The sequence below is a fragment of the Ceratotherium simum genome, chromosome 15, assembly GCF_057802395.1.
Source record: "Ceratotherium simum simum isolate JZ-2026a chromosome 15, ASM5780239v1, whole genome shotgun sequence".
Taxonomy (NCBI): Eukaryota; Metazoa; Chordata; class Mammalia; order Perissodactyla; family Rhinocerotidae; genus Ceratotherium; species Ceratotherium simum.
Window position 1 is genome coordinate 21148094 of NC_141914.1, and position 23473 is coordinate 21171566.

A 23473-nucleotide genomic window follows, 5' to 3' on the forward strand; every position below is an offset into this window, starting at 1 on the left:
TGTATTTGCGCAAACTGCCTTGCCCTCTCTCCATACTCCACTTGTTCTGAACACTGCACTTTTTCCTTCCTCTACGTAGGGCTTCTGGCCTCTTAAACACGCTAAACTACTTCAGCCTAAGACCACTCTGATGACTGGAACCCACCCCCATCCCAGTGTGCGTAGCCCAGGAGGCGCAGGGAGACGGGGTTAGGGGCGGAGCCAAACGGCACTGAGCGTGGCTACTCGCTGCCAACTCACTTCCGGGGGGTGGGTCAGGCACCGCTGGGTCAGTCCCGCCTCCAACCGGAAGTTTCCTTGCCTCAAGTTCCGCCGTCGCCCCGCCCCCTGGCCTTTGCCCCGATGAGGGCGGGACTTCCTGTATCGTGTGTCTAAGGGCTTCCAAAGTGAGGCCAGGTTGTGAGGGCCGGCGCTTGGTGCTGCGGCCGTGGATCTGGCTCTGGCTTAGCTCGGGCCTGGTGCACGGGTGTTCACCCACTCATTCGTGCAGTTATCGTCACTGTCCTCACACGAGCCTCCGGGAGGCCTTGGGGCCCTGAACGCCCAAGTGTGGGCCTGTCCGCAGGTTCGGAGAGGGCCATGGAGGTGCGGCCGCCGGCGCCACGGTGCCTCTTCTGTAGGGCGCTGGGTCCTTTCCCTCGGGTCTTTGCTGCGGGAGGTGTGGCTGCCGATTCGGAGGCCCTTGCGGAGGACCAGAAGCTGCGTTCCTACGTCCCAGAACCCCGTTACCCGGAATCCGGATGGGACCGCCTCCGGGAGCTGTTTGTGAAAGAGTAAAAGTGCCTAGGGTCTGTGGGGAGGGGCTGCGAAGATGTCTTGAAACTTGGGTCATCCTGGGGCGAAGGACCCAGGGCGGTGTGGTTTATTTTTAAATGGGCTTTGGGGTTCTAATATTTGTACCCCAAGCTGTTATCCTTACATTGCAGTTTGGTAGTTCTGTTGATTGACAGGCCGGTTATCAAATGTTAAGGATGAGATTCATTGAAAGCCAGAGTTCTTAGGGATATTTAGGGAATATGGTCTTAGTGTAGTCCCTGATTTTACACATTAGAAGAATTGGACCGAGCTAATTAGTGTCGGAATTGACCCTGGAACCCATATTGCAGGATTCCACTCCAGTATTTTCGTATTTTCGCTGGATCCCAAACTTTGATATTTCGTGAGCAGTAGCCCCTCGCCCCTCCAAAAAAATGTAGGTTGGAGAGATGGCAGAGAGAGTTGTAAAACTTTTATTCTGCCAAATAAGGAATACATTAAAAATAGTAGCAACTATTGTCTCATCATCTTATAAAAGAAAAGATATTAACTGGATTCACAAATAAGGATATTTAAGAATAAAGGATAACCCTTCAAACTGAAGTAACTTTAATGAAAAACTCAGGATATTTCATTCATTCATTTCATCACTTACTCATTCATCGATTACTGGTGAGAAATTTGCCCTTTCTGACTACTTTACTGTACTACACTGTGTTATCGAGTGGTTAAATTAACTTTGAAGATTTGCTATGTTGTTGAGATAGTTGGGACAAGAGAGCTGGTAGAATTATATTTAATTACTTTATATAGATTCCATCATCTTACTTTTTAAGATAATGAGGCAACCTTTCTCATTGGTCTTTCCAGTATTTATTTGAAATACTTGTGAAAGATCCTATGTCATATATAACAGAAGAAGGTTAGTTTTTGATCAGCTTTATTATTAACTACAGAATGTTGGAGCTTAAAGAAATTTGAAAGTGTAACTTTGGTGTTCCCCTCCATGTCATGAATGAGGAAACCAAGATTCAGAAATGGTGATCTGGCTGTAGATCACTTAGCAGTGAGTGACAGAACCACAACCCCATTATTGTTACCATAGTCTAGATCCTTCCCACCAGTGTGCTGTGTGTCTTCACCATTCATTAGCGTTTGGGCCAACTATAGAACTTTTTAGAGCCTCCAATTCCATATTGATAAAATGGAGATAAATATCACCTATGTCATGGAATTTTTCAGAGGATGAAAAAGAGGCAGAGCATCTACATCTCCTGGCTTGTTAAATCTTAAGCTCTTTGCCATTTTCTCTTTTCTGAGTTCTGCCATAGACCAGTTTTTATGTAAATATTGTTTTTGATCTTATTCACTATAAAAGATAAAATATAAAGTTCAAATTACAGCAGTTTTTCTTATTGATATAAGTTTAAGAATTACAGTTTCTAAGAAATTTTATTTAGATTTCTCTCGGAGATGCAGGAACTGTAAAGATCCACTGACTGATTTCAGAAATGTTGTTGTTGGCATTTAGAATTAGATAAACACTTGTATGATCTCTGAAGAAAGCAATTTAGTAATGTAAATAATTAGCATTTAGTAGTTTACTTACCTAGGAGAGCCATTATTTATAGTAACTTAATACTTACAAACTTAGCTATTTTTTAGAGCAATTTCTGGAGGACATCTTGGAAGCTCCACTAGTGGTTCTAGTTTCTTAAGCTTTTGAGAGTAATAAATTGAATAAACGGTTGTTCCTTGTTATTTTGGGTTGGTCAGTGCTGCCCACTGCATAGTGAGAGTTCTCATTCAGTGCTTTTTATAGTACAGATCCATCTTAGCGTGACAAAAAAGTTAAAGTGTTCAGAAAAATAGGGTTTAGATTTTTTGTTCCATCGGAATTTTATTCTTGCATACATTGTCCTCAAATCCCATAAGTTTGTAATTTCCAAAAAGTTAGCTTAAATTCAAAAGAGGAAATATTGATCTCCACATCCAACTCACAATTTCTTCCTGTTTCCAGGGATATGGTAGAGTTGTAATAGTCATCAAATAAAAGCACCTTTAAAAAAACCTTTTTGTTGGGGTATAATATGCATCTAGAAGAATGTACATTAGTATACTGATCAATGAATTTTCACAAACTAAACATAGCTGTGTAACCGAGAGATTGTTACCAGCATCCCGGAAACCACCCTTGTGCTCCTTCCAGTCAGTGCCTTCCCAAGAGTAACCCACCACTACCCTAATTTCTATAGCATAGATCAGTGTGGGCTAAGATTTTAGCTACTTGTAACATAATTGTACTATTTAATTCATTAGAGGATTTAATTGGTTCTGCCCATAATGAAAAATGTAGTAGTGTTAGCATTTGAAATATTCTGATCATACTGTCTTTTGGAGAGCAGTATCCATAAGCTAATCGCAAACATTGTCTTTTTGATGTTTTAGTGAACACCAGAGAACTTCAAAGGAACTTGAGAATATTTATCAAGCAGCAGTTTCAGCAGGCATCATTGGCTGGGCATATGGGGGAATACCAGCTTTTATTCATGCTAAACAGCGCTACATTGAGCAGAGCCAAGCAGAAATTTATCATAACCGGTTTGATGCTGTGGTACGTACTGGTGTTCTAATAGGATTTGGGGATACACCAGTTTAGCCGTTCACTTTACACTTAATCATTCAGTTAGGTGGTGGGGTTGGGAGGGTTCAGGATGTCAGACTAAAGAAACAATGTTTATACTTAATAACAATGGAAGTACTAATGCTGAAGTGCACACACATGGCTTGTCAGACCACTTTTCTTGTTCTCAGAAGGGATCACCATGATGGCTGTACTTGCTGAAATATATTTCTTTTTTTTTTTTTAAAGATTTTATTTATTTCTTTATTTTCCCCCCAAAGCCTCAGTAGATAGTTGTATGTCGTAGCTGCACATCCTTCTAGTTGCTGTATGTGGGACGCGGCCCCAGCATGGCCGGAGAAGCGGTGTGTCGCTGTGCACCCGGGATCCGAACCCGGGCCGCCAGCAGCGGAGCGCGCGCACTTAACCGCCAAGCCACCAGGCCGGCCCAGAAATATATTTCTAATCTGCTAAATCATCAAGGCTCAGCTGTAGCATATTTACTCCATTCACAAAGCCTCCATGGAGTACATACAATAGCTCACACTAAACAATAATTAACATTTATAACTATAACTTTATGGTTTATAGAGTACTAACTCATTTGGTATGTCTTAGATCTGTACATCAATTCTGATATATTAGTGAGGAAGTTACAGCTCAGAGAGTTTTTTTGTTTTGGGGTTTTTTTTAAAAATTATGTCAGACTTAGAGAAAAGTTGCAAAAGTAGTACAAAGAATTCCTATATGCCTTTCACCCAGATTCTCCAAATGTTAACATTTTACCACATTTGCTTTATCATTCTCTTTCATTTTTTTGTGAACTGCTTGAGAGTAAGTTATAGACATGATGAAAACTTCAGTGTGTATTTCCCAAAAACAAGAACACTTTCTTACATAACCACAATATAATTATCCAGATCAGGAAAGTAACCTCAATGTAGTACTATTATCTACAGACTTTATGTAAATTTTGCTAGTTGTCCCACTAATATAATTTATTTTAAAAGTAAGTAAATAATAAGACATTTTTTTTTTCTGGTCCAGGATCTAATGCTGGATCAGATGATGAATTTGCCTGTCATGTCTCTTTAGTCTCCTTTAATCTGGAATTTTCTTTGTTTTTCTTTAACTTTCATGACCTTGACATTTTGAAGACTATGGGCCATTTATTTGGTAGACTGTCCCTCAATTTGGATTTGTTTGATGTTTTCTTGTGATTAGATTCTGGCTATGTGTTGTAGCAGGAATTGACGTTGCCCTCTCAGTACATTATATCAGAAGCACGTGGTATCTATTTGTCTCTTTACTGATGATGTCTACTTCAGTCACTTGGTTAAGATGGTCTCTGCCAGGCTTATCCACTGTAAAGTTACTATTTTTTTCCCTTTGTAATTAATAAATATCTTATGGATATTTATTAGATACTTTGAGACTATGTAAATATCCTGTTTTTCATCAAATTGCTACCCTCTAGTTTTAGCATTCAATGATGACTCTTGCCTGAAACAGTTATTACTGTGCTGGTTACCAGAAGGCCATTTTCTAATTACATACTTCCTACATTTATTTGTTAGTATTCTACTATAGGGAAGGGCTTTCCCTTCCCCTCTCTTTATTTATAATTTATTTATATCAGTGTGGACTCATGGATTCTTATTTTATTCTGTACGTTTATTATCATTATTTCTTTTGATGCCCAAATTGGCCTGTATTTGGACAGTTGAAGCCCCTTCAGGCTAGCTCCTGTGCCTTTTGACATGTCCACATCATTCTTTGAGCACACCTTTACTTTTTGGCACAGCAAGGTGTTCCTGGCTCATCTTTAACTTTTTCAGCACCAGCCCTGGAATTAGCTATTTCACCCAGGAGCTCTAGTTTCTTTTAGAGGAAAATGGTATTTAAAAACCAATATCAGCTTTTTTATCCATTCGTCCCTTGATGGGCACTTAGGTTGCTTCCAAGTCTTGGCTATCGTGAATAAGGCTGCAATGAACACAGGGGTGCATGTACCTTTGCAAATTGGTGTTTTCAAGTTCTTTGGATAAATACCCAACAGTGGAATAGCTGGATCATATGGTAGTTCTATCCTTGATTTTTTGAGAAATCTCCATACTGTTTTCCAGTACACAATGGAATACTACTCAGCCATAAGAAACGATGAAATCCAGCCATTTGTGACAACATGGATGGACATTGAGGGCATGATGCAAAGTGAAATAAGTCAGAGGGAGAAGGTCAAATACCGTATGATTTCCTTCATTAAGTAGTAGATAATAACAACAATAAACAAACACATAGGGACAGAGATTGGATTGGTGGTTACCAGAGGGGAAGGGGGGAGGGAGGAGGGTGAAAGGGATAATTGGGTACATGTTTGTGGTGATGGGTTGTAATTAGTATTTTGGTGGTGAACATGATGTAATCTATGCAGAAATAGAAGTATAATGATGTACACCTGAAATTTTTACAATGTTATAAACCAATGTTACTGCAATAAACAAAAAATTAAAAAAAAAAAAAAAAAAAGCAAAAAAAAATTTTTTTAATTAAAAAAAAAAAAAAACCAATATCAGGTGTTTGCTATACTGTTTGCTACCGGGGTATCATGGCTTCTATGCCTGAGGCAAACAGAGTTAGGAAATGTGTGTGTGTGTGTGTGTGTGTGTGTGTGTGTGTGTGAGAGAGATTTAGATACACATTCATACACACATCTGTATCTATTTCTGTATTTATCTACCTATTTATTAAAAGCCATGAGTCCATACTGATACCCTTCAGTGACGTTTTGATTTGCCCAGTATCATACAGTAGTTAAGGATCCACTTAGGGATTCTCTCAGATTTTTTAAAAATCCAGACTCACTCCATGGTAGTCTAGTGAAAATGGACGGTGGAGACAACATACTTTACAGCTCTGACTTTATTCCTCATTGGTTGAGTGATCTTGGTTAGAAACTTCCTCTCTATGCTTTAGTTAAAACTAAAACACCTGCCTGAAGAAAATGTTGTAAAGATTAAGTGAGGTAATATGGTAACACAACTTTCACATAGAACGTGGTCAGTAAATATTAGTTCTTTTTTCTTCCTTTGCTCCTCTCCTGCACATCTTTATTACTTTAGTCCTTACCCATTAATTTACCGTTTAATCAGTTCTTCTTTATTTTATATTGTTCTTTTCCTCAAGATTTTTTGAATATAAAAAGCATGTCTAGTACTGATTTTATATCTGTCATGGTGTTTGCCATATAGATTCTCAGTTGATACTTAGTTGATGGATTACTTGGTTAATTCTGGCAATTCCTAGTTCCTTTTCTGTCTCCTGCTAGAACAGGATGCATATGGGACTTTTGCTTAAGCTTCAATACTTAAAAAATGATGTTTCTAGAGATCTTCTGTTGTTTCTATCTGTTTGGGTGTCCTTGCCTTATCCATAGCTGACATCTCTCCACCACAGTTTTAGAGTAAGGAAAATGTCAATGTGTCTCAGAGCCTCACAGCCTTTTTATTAACTTTAGCAATCTGCACATCGTGCTGCCCTGCGAGGCTTCATCCGGTATGGCTGGCGCTGGAGTTGGAGAACTACAGTGTTTGTGACTATATTCAAGTAAGTTCTTTCTGAATTTTGACAAAGGGTCTTCTTTTAGGAGCACATCTTTCGAGCATGTGGGATTATAAAAACTGAACACCCACATGAAAGTGATTCATAATACCTTTTTCTCAAGAATTCTTATCTATCTGTATAAAAGATTGGTCCAATTGTAGCTTTGCATCCTTGGATGGATGTCTACCAACTAATATCAAAAAAGATACAAGGTTTTTAAGTAAGGGAAATTCTGCAAAACTCTTCTTTATGTTTCTATTTCTAAGTGAATATTTAGTCCAGAAATTTGATTGTTTTTTGGTTCATTCTTCAGCAGAAGGTCCACCCTAGAAAATCCATAGGCATATTACTAGTCTGGAACACATTAAACGGGCCTAGACTAGGACCAGGGATTGACATAGTAGGCTCTTCTAAACTAATACCTACCACTTTAGTGAAAATTGCAGTCAGGAAGGTAAATGGGGTATGCTTTAAATTTCATGTTTTCCTCCTCCTTTCTTCCCAGCACAGTGAACACTGGTCTAAGTGTCTACCGAAATAAAAATGCCCTAAGCCATTTTGTCATTGCAGGAGGTAAGAGATTGTTTTGTTTGTTCTTGTTTACATTTTTCAGTCTTCTCAAATATGGTTTAAGAAACACATAAGGACTTATAAATCAGAGCTACTGAATTCTTTGGTTGGCTTCTCATCACATCTTACTCAGCATTCATGCAAAATGTATGGAGAGCATTGTGCTTGGCGCTTGGTATACTTGGTGAACAAAACAGAAAAGGGCCTTGCTTTCATGGAGTTTTAGGATCTGATGTGGATGGGAAAAATAGGTTGCCGTGATACAAGTAACAAATACGTGGAGCAGTGAGATCTCATGTGGGCAGGGTGATCAGAGGAGGCCTTTCTGAAGAAGTAAGGTTTAAGCTGATACCTGAAGAATGGGGAGGAGCAAGCCTTGCAAAGAAGAGTAGCCTAGGCAGAGGGAACGTCCAGGGTGAGGGCTCTAAGGCAGGAAGGTTCCTCAAAAGCTGAATAATATGGCAGGAACATAGTGAGTGAGGGGAAGAGCGGCTTGAGATGAGATTGGTGAGGTGAAGTAGAAAAGGGCCGAATTTTTCATGATAAGAGTTTGGATTTTATTTTAAAGATCTCTGCCTCTAGTAGATAAATTCTGGTAGATAAATTCTCTTTAAAAATGAACAGTTTTTTAAAAGTGTTGCAGTATTATTTCCAGAAATGTAAATGACATTCACTACCATGTACACTCAGACACTCACTAACTCATGTACATTCTCTCACATACAAAAACAAACACATGCACTGCACATGATGTATTTTTTACTTTTTATTTAGAAATAATTTCAAGCTTACAAAAAATTGCAAAAATAAAAGTAATAACAAGGAACATCATACACCCTTTACATGCAGAGATTCAGCTGTTGTTAACATTTCAGTCCACTTGCTTTATCACTTGTGCTGTCTTTCTTTGGGGTGTACTCTTACTCTGTATATGTATACACGCCCAGGCAAACACACATATGCATAATTTGAACTTAACATTTTAATAAAACCATTTTAAAATACAAAACTAAAAATAGACATTAATAGCATTGAAGCAGCTATAACTTGACTTTTTTAAATTTGAGAACATTTTTACATGGTTATTCCGTAGGCTCACAAACCTGTATCCAAACCAAACTCTTGTCCTCCTCCCCCAACTTCCATACCTGCTCCTGATGTTATGTTCTCTGTCATCTACCCTGTTAAATCACAAAACTGGAAACCAAGTGATGATATGGTCCTGCCCTTTATCCCCCTCTTTCCAAACTTCTAGACCTGTCAGTGATTTTCCTTGAATATATATGGACTCTCTTACCTGCTATTATCAGATTATTTTCCCTGTTTATAATCTTGGTTTGCTCCACCTCCACTGCTGCCTTAGTTACTTTTTTGAAAGATGAATATGATTATAATACTTTTCTGTTTGAAATTCTTACATAGTTTCCCATGACTCTAATGTCAATTCTTGATCTGGCCCCCATGCAACATTCTTGCTCCAGCCTTATGAATCGACTTGGATTTCCCAAAACCAGAATATTCTTGTTTTATATTGGTCCCTCTTCTTGAACCCACCTTCTCACTCCCACAACTAAGTTTGTTCAGCTCCTACTTAACCTATCTTTCAAGGTTCGGCTCATCTGTCTGCTTTAATTTCCCTAGGGAGTCCTCTCTAGTCCCCATATTCCTATCTTTAGATCTGTTTAAGTGTCTTTCCCCTGTGTTCCCATAATTTACTGTAAATAGTTTTATCAAAGCACTTACAACACTATGTTGTAGCTGTTTACTTGTTTTGCTTCCCTACTAGATGACTTACTTAAATTCAGAGATAGTGTTTGCTTTTATATCACAATTGTTTGACACATAGTAGAATAGAATAAATGTTTCTTGATTGAATGTAGAAATTAGTAAAATAAGAAGAGAAAGATATATCTGATACAATATGAAATTTTATCTCAAACCAGCAATCAGCATTGAACTTAATGGTGAATACTAATTTCCCCGTAAGTCAGAATCAGGTCAAGGCTGTCTCCCCTCACCATTATTATTAGGCATTGGTGTGGACATTTATAAAAGTATATTTAACATTTGGGATGGCTGAGTGAGGAGCTTGGCAAATCCTGTCCCCAAAAAACAACAATAAAACTGGACAAAATTATTAAAACAACCATTTAAAGATGCTGGAAATTGACCAAGGGCACACAACAAATTGAGAAGCATTTATTCAAGAATTTCTACTGAATCTCGGTAAGAATAATGGGAATCTGTAGTGATTCAGCCTGGGGCTGCTCCCACTCCCTAACTCCTAGCTCCATGATGCAGAAGTTCCACAAGGGCAAGGCAGCCTGGGAGGACCAGCAGTTCTGCTGCTTAAAGTGGCTGACTTTATTTGGAGCAGAGCACAGAAAATTCCATGCCTAGGGATGTTGCTGAAAACAATCGCAAACAGTCAAGGAAGGACAATATCACACAGCTAATCCAAGGTTTTGATACAGTTTTGGGTAAGCAATAGACTAGCAGACGAGGCAGAATCTTAACAGGGATATTCAGGGAACAAGACAGCCAAAGAGGGCTTTAATAAGATCCTACTTATCCCGAGAACTCGGGACAGTTGCACACTTGTGTAAGTATCTATGCACACTCAAGAGAGACTGGTGAGGGCCCTGGCAAGCTACTTATCGATGGTTAATTGTAAGCCCTTGTGAACACAGAAAGTAAAAGCCAGAAAAGATTTATAAACTGCTTAACCTTTGAATGCATTCCTCAAGCCACAGACAGATCCATTGGCAAAGGGTGGAAGGCTTACTGGCTTAAGATGTTTAAGCACAACCTCAGACAAATCATTGGCTGACTGCTAAGCTGATGTGATTCCTAGGAAGCCAGACATAAAAATAAAAACTGAGCAGAGATATCAGTGGCTGCACTCTACAGAAAAAAAGACTCCACAAAATTGGTCTAGGCAAGTCACTACATAAACAGAACCACAGCCATGCCCTTGGGTAAGGGGGCTGTTCCAACTCGAGTTGCTGTAGTTTCTTACCTAAAAATGTCCAGTTTTCAACAACAAAAAATTAAAAGGTGGGATACAAAAATGGGATTAAAAAAAGCAATCAGGGGCCGGCCCCATGGCTTAGCGGTTAAGTGCGCACGCTCCGCTACTGGCAGCCCGGGTTCGGATCCCAGGTGCGCACCGACGCACTGCTTCTCCGGCCATGCTGAGGCTGCGTCGCACATACAGCAACTAGAAGGATGTGCAACTATGACATACAAATATCTACTGGGGCTTTGGGGAGAAAAAGGGAAAAAAGGGGGAGGATTGGCAATAGATGTTAGTTCAGAGCCGGTCTTCCTCAGCAAAAAGAGGAGGATTAGCACGGATGTTAGCTCAGGGCTGATCTTCCTCCCCAAAAAAAAAAAAAGCAATCATTGGGAATGTCTCTGACGGGGCCCATCTGTTGGACATAGCAGACAAAGACTTAAAACCATTTTTACAGAGTTAAATAAAAGTATGATGATAATGACTCATCAAATAGAGAATATTAGTAAAGATAGAAATTATAAAAAATAATCAAATTAAAATTCTGGAGTTGATAAATACAATAATGAAAACTAAAAATTCTCTGGAGGGGAGGACCTCCACAGCAAATTTGAGATAGAATAAGAGAATCAGTAAACTTGAAGATAGATCAGTATGGATTGTCTCTTGTGGAGGACAGAATTTTAAAAATGAAGAAAAATGAACAGAGCCTCAGAGATCTGTGGGTCACCATCAAGCATCCCAACATATGTATAATGGGGATACTAGATGGAGAGGAAAGAGAAAGGGGCAGAAAAAGTATTTTCAGCAATAATGGAGGGGCCGGCCCGGTGGCCCAAGCGGTTAAGTGCGTGCGCTCCGCTGCAGCGGCCCGGGGTTCGCCGGTTTGGATCCCGGGCATGCACCAACGCACTGCTTGGCAAGCCGTGCTGTGGCGGCGTCCCATATAAAGTGGAGGGAGATGGGCATGGATGTTAGCCCAGGACCAGTCTTCCTCAGCAAAAAGAGGAGGATTGGCAGATGTTAGCACAGGACTGATCTCCTCACAAAAAAAAAAAAAAGAAAAAAAGAATGGGAGCCAATCCTGATGGCCTAGTGGTTCAAGTTCTGCGCTCTCCACTTTGGCGGCCCGGGTTCGGTTCCCAGTCGCAGAAGCACACCACTCATCTCTCGGTAGCCATGCTTGGTGGCGGCTCACATAGAAGAACTAGAAGGACTTACAACTAGAATATACAACTATATACTGGGACTTTGGGGAGAAAAAAAGAAAAAGGAAGATTGGCAACAGATGTTAGCTCAGGGTGAATCTTTCCCAGCAAAAAAAACAACAAAAAAAGAAATGATGGCCAAAACTTCCCAAATTTGATGAAGAACATTAATCCACACATCCAAGGAGCTCAAAAAACTCCAAGAAGGATAAAGATAAAGAGATTCACACCTAGACACATAATAGTTACAATGTTGAAAGACAAAGAGAAATCTTGAAAGCAGCAAGAAAAAAAAAACCTCATACAAGGAACACCCAATAAGATTAACACCTGACTTCTCATCAAAATGATGGAAGCCAGAAGGCAGTAGGATGACATTCAAAGTGCTAAAAAGAATAAGCTGTCAACTAAGAATTCTATATCTAGCAAGCCATTCTTCAGAATTGAAGGCAAAAGTAAAGACATTGGCAAATAAAGAAAGAGAATTTGTTGCTAGCAGACCTGCCTTACAAAAATACTAAAGGGAGTTCTTCGGGCTGAAAGGAAGTGATACCAGATGGTAACTTGAATCTACATGAAGAATTAAAGACCATTAATAAAGACAATTATATAAGTAATTATTAAAGCCAATATAAATATTTTTTTCTCTTAACTGATCTAAAAAACAGTTACATAAAATAATAATAAAATTGAAGTGTTGGGCATATAACTAAAGCTATATATGACATTAATAATACAAAACAGAGGGAAGGAATAGAGGTATAGTGGAGCAAGGAAATGACACCAAATAGTAACTTGACTCCACAGGAAGAAATGAAGAGTACTAGAAATAGTAAATATATAGGTTAATATAAAAGACTTTGTAAGTTTATTGTTTCTTCTTTCTTTTCTTAACTGTTTTCCCCTTTAACTTCTTTAAAATACATGTGGTTGTGTAAAATAATAATCTTGTATTGTTGTGTTTTAACATATATATATAACATAAATGACGGTAATAGCACAAAGATGGGAGAGTAGTGGAGCTGTATTGGAACAATGTTTCTACATTTTACTGGAATGAAATTAGTACTGATCTGAAGTAGATCATGATAAGTTAAGAAGAATAGTGTAATCACTAAAGCAAGTAATAAGAAAGTAACTTTTTAAAGTAGTAAAGAGGTGAAAAAAGAACTAAATAAGATATACAGAAAACAAATAGCAAAATGGCAGACCTAAATCGAATCACATCAATAATAACATTAATATGAATGGATTATACCCTCCAGTCAATAGGCAGAGATTGTTCAACTGTATTAAAAGAAGATCCAACTAGGGCCGGCCCCGTGGCTTAGCAGTTAAGTGCACGCGCTCTGCTGCTGGCGGCCCGGGTTCGGATCCCGGGCGCGTACCAACGCACCGCTTCTCCGGCTATGCTGAGGCCGCGTCCCACATACAGCAACTAGAAGGATGTGCAGCTATGACATACAACTATCTACTGGGGCTTTGGGGAAAATAAATAAATAAATAAATAAAAATTAAAAAAAAAAAAAGATCCAACTATATGCTGTCTGCAAGAGACATACTTTAGGTTCAAAGGAACAAATAAGTTGGAAGTAAAAAGATGAAGAAAGATATACTACGCAAACTAAGAAAAAGACCTTGAGTGGCTATACAAGTATCAGACAAAATAGACTTTAAGACAAAACTACTAGAGTCAAAGAAGGACATTTTATAAAGTTAAAAGGCCAATCCATCAAGAAGATATAACTTTTATAAACGTATATGCATCTAACAACAGAGCTCCAAAATACATGAAGCAAACACTTCGAATTGAGAGGATAAATAGACAATCAATAATAGTGGTTGGAGACTTTAACACCCCACTTTTAATAATGGGTAGAACAACTAGAGGGAAAATTAACAAGGATATAGGGGCTGGCCCGGTGGCACAAGTGGTTAAGTGCGCACACTCCACTGCGGCGGCCCAGAGTTCACCAGTTCGGATCCTGGGTGCACACCGACACACCGCTTGGCAAGCCATGCTGTGGCGGCATCCCATATAAAGTGGAGCAAGATGGGTATGGGTGTTAGCCCATGGCCAGTCTTCCTCAGCAAAAAGAGGAGGATTGGCAGATGTTAGCTCAGGGCCGATCTTCCTCACAAAAAGGAAAAAAACAAACAAAAAAAAAAAAAAACAAGGATATAGAAGAGTTGACCAACATTATCAACCTTTGTAACCTAAGTAACATCTCTAGAACTCTCCACCCAACAGTAGCAGAATACACATTCTTTTCAAATGCACATGAGACATTCCATAGTCTAGACCATAGGCAAAGCCATGAAACAAGTCTCAATAAATTTAAGAGGATTGAAATCATGCAAAGTATGTTCTCTGACCTCAATGGAATTAAACTAAAAAAAAAAGGGGGGAGAAATCCACAAATATTTGGAAATTAAACACATTTATAAATAACCCATAGACCACAGAGGTGAATTAGAAATATTTTGAGTTGAATGAAAATGAAAGCACATTATATCAAAATTTATGAGATACACCCAAATTAGTACTTAGAGGAAAATTTATAGCTGTAAACACCTATGTTATAAAAGAAGAAAAATCTCGAATGAATAAGCTTCTTGCACCTTTAAAGACTAGAAAATGAGGAGCAAAATAAACCTAAAGTAAGCAGATAGAAGGAAATAATAAAGCAAAACTCAGTGAAATTTAAAGAAAAACGATAGAAAAAATCAGTGAAACCAAAAGTTGGTTCTTTTAAAAGATCAACAAAAGAGACAATTTTTTAACAAGACCAACCAATTAAAAAAAAAACACAAATTCCAAAATTTACTCAAGAAGAAATAGAAAATCTGAATAGCTATATAACAAGTTAATAAACTAAATTATTAAAAGATCTTTTCACAAAGAAAAGCCCCGGACCAGATGGCTTCCCTGGCTATTTGGTAAGTTTCTTTCACAAACTCTTCCAGAAAATAGAAGAGGGAACACTTCCCAACTCATTCTGTTAGCCCAGTATTATCCTGATACCAAAGCCAGATGAAGATAGCCAAGAAAACTACAGATCACTATCCCTCAAGGGTATATACCCCAAAATTTTTAACAAAACATTAGTAAACCAAGTCCAGCAACAAATAAGGATTATACATCATGGCCAAGTGGAATTTATCCAAGGAATTCAAAGTTAGCTGAGAAGAAAAAGCTTCTAAGCATCACAGCAACACTCAGCTGCCACATATGACAACGAGCAGATGGGTGGTGTGGTTCCCCGACCCAGAAACGAGCCCAGGCCACTGCTCTGCGAGTGCCGAATCTTAACCACTAGACCCCCAGGGCTGGCTCATTTCTTTTTAGCACTAAATAATATTCCGTTGTCTGGATGCATACTTTATTCATCACCTACTGAAGGACATATTGGTTGCTTCCAAGTTTTGACAATTATGAACAAAGCTGCAATGAATATCTGTGTTTAGGTTTTTGTGTGGACATAAGTTTTCAGCTCCTTTACATAAATACTAAGGAGTGATTGCTGGATTATATGGTAAGAGTATGTTTAGTTTTGTAAGAAACTGCCAAACTGTCTTCCAAAGTATCTGTACCATTATGCATTCCCACCGGCAATGAATGAGAGTTTCTGTTGCTCCTCATTCTTCCCAGCATTTGGTGTTGTCAGTGTTCAAGATTTTGGCTATTCTCATAAGTTTTTAAAAAATATTTTGTTTTTAAAAATATTTTGTGTGGAAAAGAAGACTAGAAAAAAAGACCAAATTTATTACTGTCTTTGGGTAATGGAGTTAAAGATGATTTTCCTTCTTGTTAATTTAAAAATTTAGAAAATTTTAAAAGTGAACATGTAGTACTTAAATAAATATAAACTCAAATGTTACTTTTAAAAAGTTACCGCCTGAGATGCCATTAGTTGTGTTGTGCGTGGTGAAAAAGGAGAATGAATGAACATGGTGGATGTACAATCCCAGTGGGAAGGACAGGGGACCCGTGCATCGGCCACCAGGTGGCATTGTAGGCCGAATGCCCGCTTGCAGTCCTGCCTGAGAGGTGTCGTCTAGCAGTACAGAAAGGGTAAGGCTCTGGGAAGGCGTAAGCTGCAGTGGGTTTTGTTGTTTATTTGAAGAAAGCTTTCCTTGAAGAAGGAAGAAATGAAAGAAGTGGAAGTGAAGACATTACAGATTTTTAAGGAGAGGTGGGCAAAAACGAGCAGAATGAGAAGTTGGATCCATAGACCAGATTGAAGAATTAGGTTTGTAAAAGGAACGTTTCTTCCTTTGAACCTGCAGAGGGGAAGAGAAGCTAGCTGTATTGGCATTTTAGAGTCAGGAAATCTGGGTTGCGGTGGTATATTAATGTTGGGCTCAGAAAGCTTACTTAGGGATTTATGTCCTTTTCATAGAAGGAAAATTAAATGGAATTCAAGTATTTAAAGAAGATTTAATATTGCCTTTTTGTTTGTTTTTAAATAGCTGTCACAGGAAGTCTTTTTAGAATAAACTTAGGCCTGCATGGTCTGGTGGCTGGTGGCATCATTGGAGCCTTGCTAGGGTAAGTGTTACCATAGTTTGATTCTAAATTAATACAACTTTCATTAATGCCTGTTAAAAATCTCCTTCATTTCTAAAGAACAAATTTAATCCTTAGAGCCCGTAAAATGTCTCTGGTCTTGTATTTGGCAGTAGCTTTGACTGTCCAATTCTAATTTTACCTCAGTTGTTGATTTTACTTTGTTTTCACTGGGTAAAAACTGTTTAAGTATCACTAACACCTGAAACTATTTGTAGTTTGAACAAAGGTACTTATAAGAAGCAGGAACGAGGAATGAGCAATAGTTAAAAGCACGTTCTATAAAAGAATTCTGTTTAGGTTTCAGTTGTTTAATAAATTTTTAAAATTTTCTTCTCCAACTTTTTACTTTGAAAAATTTCAAACCTACAGAAAAGTTGAATAACTTAGGACATTGAACACCTATATATCCTTCACTTGGATTCACCAGTTGTTAACATGTTGCCATATTTGTTTTCTATCTCTCTGTATATGTGTAGGATGTGTGTATATTTCTTTTTTCTTTCTCTTTTTTCTTTTTGGTTAAACCATTTGAGACCTCATAATTCTTCACCCCTAAATATATCAGTGTGTATCTCCGAGGATAAAGAACATTCTCCAATGATATCACAGTACAATGATCACAATAACTAATTTTGTGTTGATTCAATACAACTATCTAAGATAGAGTCCATATTCAAAATTCCTCAATTATTACAATAATGCCATATATATATCTATATTTAGCCCAGGATCCAGTTGTATATTGCATTTGGTTGTCATCTCTCTTTAGAGTTCTTTAAGCTAGAACAGTTCCACTGCCTTTTTTCCCCCTGACTATTTCTCAAATTTGTTTGATTATCCCCTCATGATTAGATTTAGGTTAAATGTTTTCATCAGGAATACAACACAGGTGAAGTTGTGTCCTTCTCAGTGTATCACATCAAGAGACATATTATGTCACCCTTTATAAGTGATGTTAACTTGAGTTATTTGGGTTATTAGTTTTCTGTTGCTGTGTAGCATATTACCACAAACTTAGCAGCTTGACACAGCACCCATTTATTATATCACAGTTCTGTAGGTTAGAAGTCTAGGTAGGCTTGGATGGGTTCTCTGCTCAGGGTTTCACAAGGCCAAAAAAACCAAGGTGTTGGCCAGGCAGGCTCTTATTTGGAGGCTCTGGGGAAGAACCTATTTCCAAACTATTCAGGTCATTGACAGAATCCTTGTGTCTATAGGTCTGAAGTTGCCATTTCCTGGCTGGCTGTCAGCCAGGCACCACTCTGTTCCTAGAGGCATCCACATTCCTTCTCACAGTGCCCCCTCCATGTTCAAACCAGCAACCCACACGTTGAATCCTCCTCATACTTCAAATCTCTCTGACTTTCACTCTGCCACCAGCCAGAGAAAACTCGCTGCTTTTAAAGGCTTCACCCAGATAATCTCCTTTTTGATTGACTCAAATTCAATTGATTAGAAACCTTAATTACATCTGTAAAATCCATTTTTCCATATAACATAATGTAATCATGGGTTCATCATATAGCTCAGTGTATTCATAGTTGAGGGATTAGGACAGGAAAGTTTGGGGAGCCATTTTGGAGTTCTGCCTACCACATTTGGTATCTACTAAATTTGTCTACTACAAAGGTATCTTTTTCCCATTGTGGTTAATAAGTAATCTGTGGAGTGAGACTGTGTGACTAGCCTGCTCTCCAGCCATCCTTCTTTTAGTGGTTTTAATGATCCATTGATGATCCATGCTGTAATCAGTTATTACAAAGGTGGTTGCAAAACGTTGATTTGCTACTATATCGTTTCTTCCATTTTTATTATCAGGAATTCACCTGAATAGAAGAGTTCTCCCTTCCCCTCCACCTACCCACTCCCTTTTTCTGCCTCCTTTCCAGGAGGAGTTAACACTGTAGATTTATGGGGGGGTTTTTTAATTAAAATTTTTTTTAAAGTTCAGCATGTCATAATCCATTGCTGACTTTATTTTTGTTTTATTATTAATATGCCAGCTTTGTTTGAAGATGAAAACTGTTGAACTTAACACCAAGAATAATTTTTTTACATGGTGGTAAAAAACACATAACATAAAGTTTGCCATCTTAACCATTTTTAAATGTACAGTTTAGTATATATTCACATTGTTAAGTATATTCACATTGTTGTGCAATAGATCTCGAACTTTTTCATCTTGCAAAAGTGAAACTCTGTACTTATTAAACATTAATTCCACCCCCTCACACGCCTTTGGCAACCACCTTTCTACTTTCTGTTTCTATGATCTTGACTACTTTATATACTTCATATGAGTGGAATCACATAATATTTGTCTTTTTATAGCTGGCTTATTTCATTTAGCATAATATCCTCGAGGTTCATTCATGTTGTAGCATGAGACAGAATCTCCTTTTTAAGGCTGCACAGTATTCCATTGTATATACTATATTTTCTTTATCCATTCATCTGTTGAGGGACATTTCCACTTAGCAAAAATAATTTTTAAAATGTGTTTACTTAAGTTATAGCCAGAGGGAATGTAAGTTATATTAGAGTCAAAAACTGCTTCTCTTTGAGAACACGAGTCAAACACTCTTTGTTACTGTAATAATTATTATCTAAATCAATTTCTCAATGGGTAACTATTGGCATTGTCGGTGAGACTGTTGTGCTAGCATCCTGCACTTTAGGATGTTTTGGTGGCTCCAACCCCAAAAGCCGGTAGCATCCTTTCCTCAACCAGAAACGCCCTCGACAGTTCCTGCCCCCTGGGGGATCTGGTACCATTGCTGGTACTGATTTCATTTCTGAGAAACCTTCAGTATAAAGCTACTTCTAGAGTTTCATAAATATATATTTTCCTGGTTTATTTATCATTCATGATAAAAAACAGAGCCAATTTATAGACCTGTTGTTTTTATACCAGTTAATTTTAGGAAGTTGCAGTGATTGTTTTTCTCTATTGTTCAGACCAAAAAGGAAATTACCTTAGTATTTTTTTCTTCATTGGACAAGGATGCTTTAACTGTCCATTGTTCTGGACCTGTCTGTGCACAAGTGCTCAGTTGGTGTTGCTCAGCCTTAGTAGAGATGCTCACATGTTGTGTCTCATGGCTCTTTCTTCCTAAGCTTTCCCCCTGCTTCCCCCTCAGCACTCCTATAGGAAGCCTGATGATGGCACTTCAGAAGTACTATGGTGAGACCGTTCAGGAGAGAAAACAGAAGGATCGAAAAGCACTCCATGAGCTGAAAGTGGAAGAATGGTAAGGAGCCTGTGAAGATAAGCGTATCTGACTTTCCTAGCCGAGGCCTTAGAGTGGTGTCCTCTTAACCCATGTGCAGTAAACTGCCACTCAATTCAAAGAAGAGTTTCTTTGCACTGAGTCTCTCAATTTGCAGCCTACCTGGTCTTTTAATCTTTTTAATTAAAGAGAATGGAAAAATGAAAGACACTAATTTTGTTTTTAATCTGATGAAGCTCTTTCCTGAGATATGTTTTTCTTAAAAGTTAAGATGTGTAAATCTCATTTGGTTGCATATTTTTTCTATTCTTGACTGCATAGGAAATTACCTAAAGGAAATGCGCAGCAATGAATGAGCTTTACTTGGCTTTATTTAAAAGGTGCTGCCCCTTGGGGCTGGCCCAGTGGCGTAGTGGTTAAGTTTGCACACTCTGCTTCAGCACCCTGGGGTTCGCAGGTTCAGATTCCAGGTGCGGACCTCCACACCGCTCATCAAGCCTTACTGTGGCAGCATCCCATATACTAAATAGGGGAAGACTGGCAACAGATGTTAGCTCAGGGCCAATCTTCCTCACCAAAAAAAAAAAAAAACAAAAACAAAAGGGTGATACGCAGTTTACACATACATCTATGAACAGTTTTTGAGAGCATTCAACATTCTCCATATTGTGGAGAGCATGTTAGGTCTCCACATTCAAAGATTCTACTTCTTGCTGTGAACGCACAGGAATTAGGTAGATATAGTGGCTGTTCACGGACCAGATGCCACTGAGGAAGACGAAAGCTTTCGCTTGTTCCATCTCGTCATTCCCGGGGGTACCATAATCAGACTGATAGCCGACTTGTGCTGGTTCTTTGTAAGATCAACATGACAGGCCGCCATCTGGCAGTCCTTGTACAAGTGATTCTCACGGTTCAGCTTCCTGGGCACTAAGATGACTTCTGCTGCTGCTGCTGCTTTGGTAGTTGAATACATAAGCAGTCTTTTTTCCCCATGTTTTTACTTGAAACTTCCGTTTGTGCTAAACACACACACACACAGAAGTTCTTAATATCTATAGATCTGTTTTTGGAGGACTTAGGTGCTATAGAAGAAAAAGCATTGTTTTTGGAGCCAATGAAACTTCAAAAACAAAGCTTAAATCCCAGCTAGACTATTAATTAGTTCTATGGCCTCAGATATTTTCCTTAACTTCAAACCCTCAGTTTTCTTAGCCATTCTAAGGGCAGAATCATACCACAATGTTCAATATATGTTTATTTCATTCCTTCCTCTTCTCCATAGTAAGAGGGTAGGTGAGATATGAAGTTATCTAGGTTCCAGGATAAAGCACCTAAAATTCTGGATGCCAGTGTAAAATTTGATATCATGGAGAATTAAAAGCATGAAAGCATTAGCTTATTCTAGTTCTTTAGCTGTCATAAGAGATTTCTTTTTTAAAAAGGAAGCTTTGAGAAAGGAGTTGGAAAGGTAAGGAAGTATACTGGTTATTTGAATCTGATACAGGAAATTATGGAAGAATTAACATTTGGGAAAATATGAACAAATAATACTTGTCCAATAAAAAAAAAAGGAAACCAGAAAAAAAACTAGAGAAGTTCCTCAGTTATTTAGAGATGGAAAACCTCAAGAATGGGTAAAAACAATAACTTGAATTATAGTAATGAAAGAACACTGGCAGAAGGAAATGTCAAAAATGTATAGGTTATATATATGTAATATGTATATGTGATATTTTTGAAAAGAGTTAATTTAATAAATAGTTAATTTATTTATTAACTTCTTTGCTTGAAAATAACCATAGAGAAATCAAATCAAACAAAGAGAGTCTAAAAAATTGCCTTAGTGAGCAGAAAACGTAGAACACTGGCTGTAGAGATGTGGAGAAGAAATGCTCCAATCTGCTTGTGAAGAGCTGAGAAGAAAGTCATAGGTGACCCTGTTAATCATGTAAAGAAAGGAAGACGCTAATACTTGATTTAGAAAAAGAACTGATCTGTTACTTGGAAATTAGATTTTAACTCTTGGTAAATATACCTCTATAGTGTTGTCCTGCCTGACCTTTCTGTACCCAGGTTACCACTGTCGTAGCCGTGTGCGTTTCCTACAAGGTCTGCCAACAGAGGGTTTAACAGAGTGGGTGGGGGTCCCATCGCCCCAGTCCTGAGGGCAAAAGGTCAGCCAGGTTGCGAGGCTCACACCTTAGCTCAGGTACTTCAGCATCTGCACATCAACCCTGCAAAAACTCTGGAATATCTTTTGACTCAGAGCTGCTGCCATGGCAGTGTCCATTTTGGTAATGTGAGAATCCTAGTTGGCTTGTGAGTGGAACAGGTTAGGAGAGAGAAGAAAGTCATTGTGTTTGACGTGCAAGGAGCAGTGTTTGCTCATAAGTTGCAGGGAGAATAAGACAAATACTATATTTTTAAAAACTCTAAAAACTAAAGAAATGGAGCAGTACTTGGTATATCCTTTTCATTGTTTGATTGCAGGAAAGCCAGACTACAATTTACTGAGCTCCTCCCTGAAGAGATTGAAAGCAGCTTACAGAAAAATCAATCCAAGGATGATGCTAAGAAAATTGAAGCACTGCTAAATCTTCCTAGAAACCCTCCATCAACAGATAAACAAGACAAGGACTGAAAACCTTCTGGACTTGAAACTCATTGGAGAGTTGAAGGAGCTATGTTGCCATGTCCACTGAACGCCAGTGGTCAGGCTCCTCTTTGGTCAACCTGCTGACAAATGTTAGCGCTGGCACCTGTGGTGGCAGTAACTTGCTCTTATCTTGTTTTTACCAAGGATTGGGCTAGTGTACTCTTACTTTACTTATCCTTAAATTTAAATACGTATCAATATCTATATTGATTGGTCTATATATTTGACATTATATCTGTATTGATTGATCAATATATATTTCTTCTCCCTGGATTTTACAACAGTAAATTAAGAATTTCCCAAAAGATTAAAGTGGAATTCTACAGATTGTCTATTTATTCTTGTAGCCCTTTAACAGGATACTCTAGGAACCTGTAGGAGGAGGAGAGGAAAGAACCAGGAAGGCAAATGGTCTGTGAAACTCTTGTGCTCTTGGGTCCTAGAAGCAGCATGGGCCTAAGTGTGTAATAGTGTTTGGTTTTGTTTTAATAAAAATCAAAGATGATTCCAATGCCATTTGAAATAAAATATAAATTTAACAAAAAGGAAGTAGATAAGCGTTATTAAAGAAGCAGCCCAACTTGTTTCCTGTCTCAGTATTGCTGATGAGGTATCTACACTGTAGTGGGAAGAGTTACTTAGAATAGATACACAGTTTCTGTGCTGCAGGAGCTTGCTGCCTAGGAAGGAAGCTGTGCTGCAGACTGTAACTTTTACTAAATGAGGGGGAGAAAAGGACTGAAGTAAGTGTACTGAGGGGAAAAAACTGCTAGTGCTTTGTTTTGGTGTTAGACCTCTTAGTTCCTACCCTGAAAATACTGTTGTTCACGGGAGCAAGGTTTATGAAGCAATGTAGTGTAGTAGCTAAAACCATGGGCTCTGGAGGCAGACCACTGGCTTGGAATCTCACCCATGTGACCTCACGGCCAGGTGACGTATAGCAAAGCTGTTTTACTTTAAGTCTCAGTTTTCTCATCTGTCAAATGAAATAGTATCTACCTCAGAATGGGTGTTAAGGGCCGGCCCCGTGGCTTAGCGGTTAAGTGCGCGCTCTCTGATGCTGGCGGCCCGGGTTCGGATCCCGGGCACGCACCAACACACCGCTTCTCCGGCCATGCTGAGGCCGCGTCCCACATACGGCAACTAGAAGGCTGTGCAACTATGACGTACAACTATCTACTGGGGCTTTGGGGGGAAAATAAATAAATAAATCTTTAAAAAAAAAAAAAAAAAGA

General features: G+C 38.6%; 1 protein-coding gene across 1 annotated transcript; it reads left to right on the forward strand.

Annotated features, from left to right (window-relative positions):
• The first annotated feature begins 379 nt into the window (after positions 1-379).
• On the forward strand, positions 380-22741 carry TIMMDC1 (translocase of inner mitochondrial membrane domain containing 1). Its single transcript, XM_004436543.3, has 7 exons — positions 380-773; positions 3205-3370; positions 6897-6985; positions 7488-7555; positions 16250-16328; positions 19490-19600; positions 22073-22741. The coding sequence occupies exons 1-7, from the start codon at positions 580-582 to the stop codon at positions 22221-22223; spliced, it is 858 nt and encodes a 285-aa protein (XP_004436600.1). The 5' UTR covers positions 380-579; the 3' UTR covers positions 22224-22741.
• The last annotated feature ends 732 nt before the right edge of the window (positions 22742-23473 follow it).

What these genes read in the sequence shown, in the direction of transcription:
- TIMMDC1 (XM_004436543.3), top strand. Translation starts at nt 580, where the DNA reads ATGGAGGTGCGGCCGCCGGCGCCACGGTGCCTCTTCTGTAGGGCGCTG. An exon ending in ATCATTGGAGCCTTGCTAGG is followed by an intron (nt 16,329 to 19,489) that starts GTAAGTGTTACC and finishes CTTCCCCCTCAG; the next exon opens with CACTCCTATAGGAAGCCTGA. An exon ending in GAGCTGAAAGTGGAAGAATG is followed by an intron (nt 19,601 to 22,072) that starts GTAAGGAGCCTG and finishes GTTTGATTGCAG; the next exon opens with GAAAGCCAGACTACAATTTA.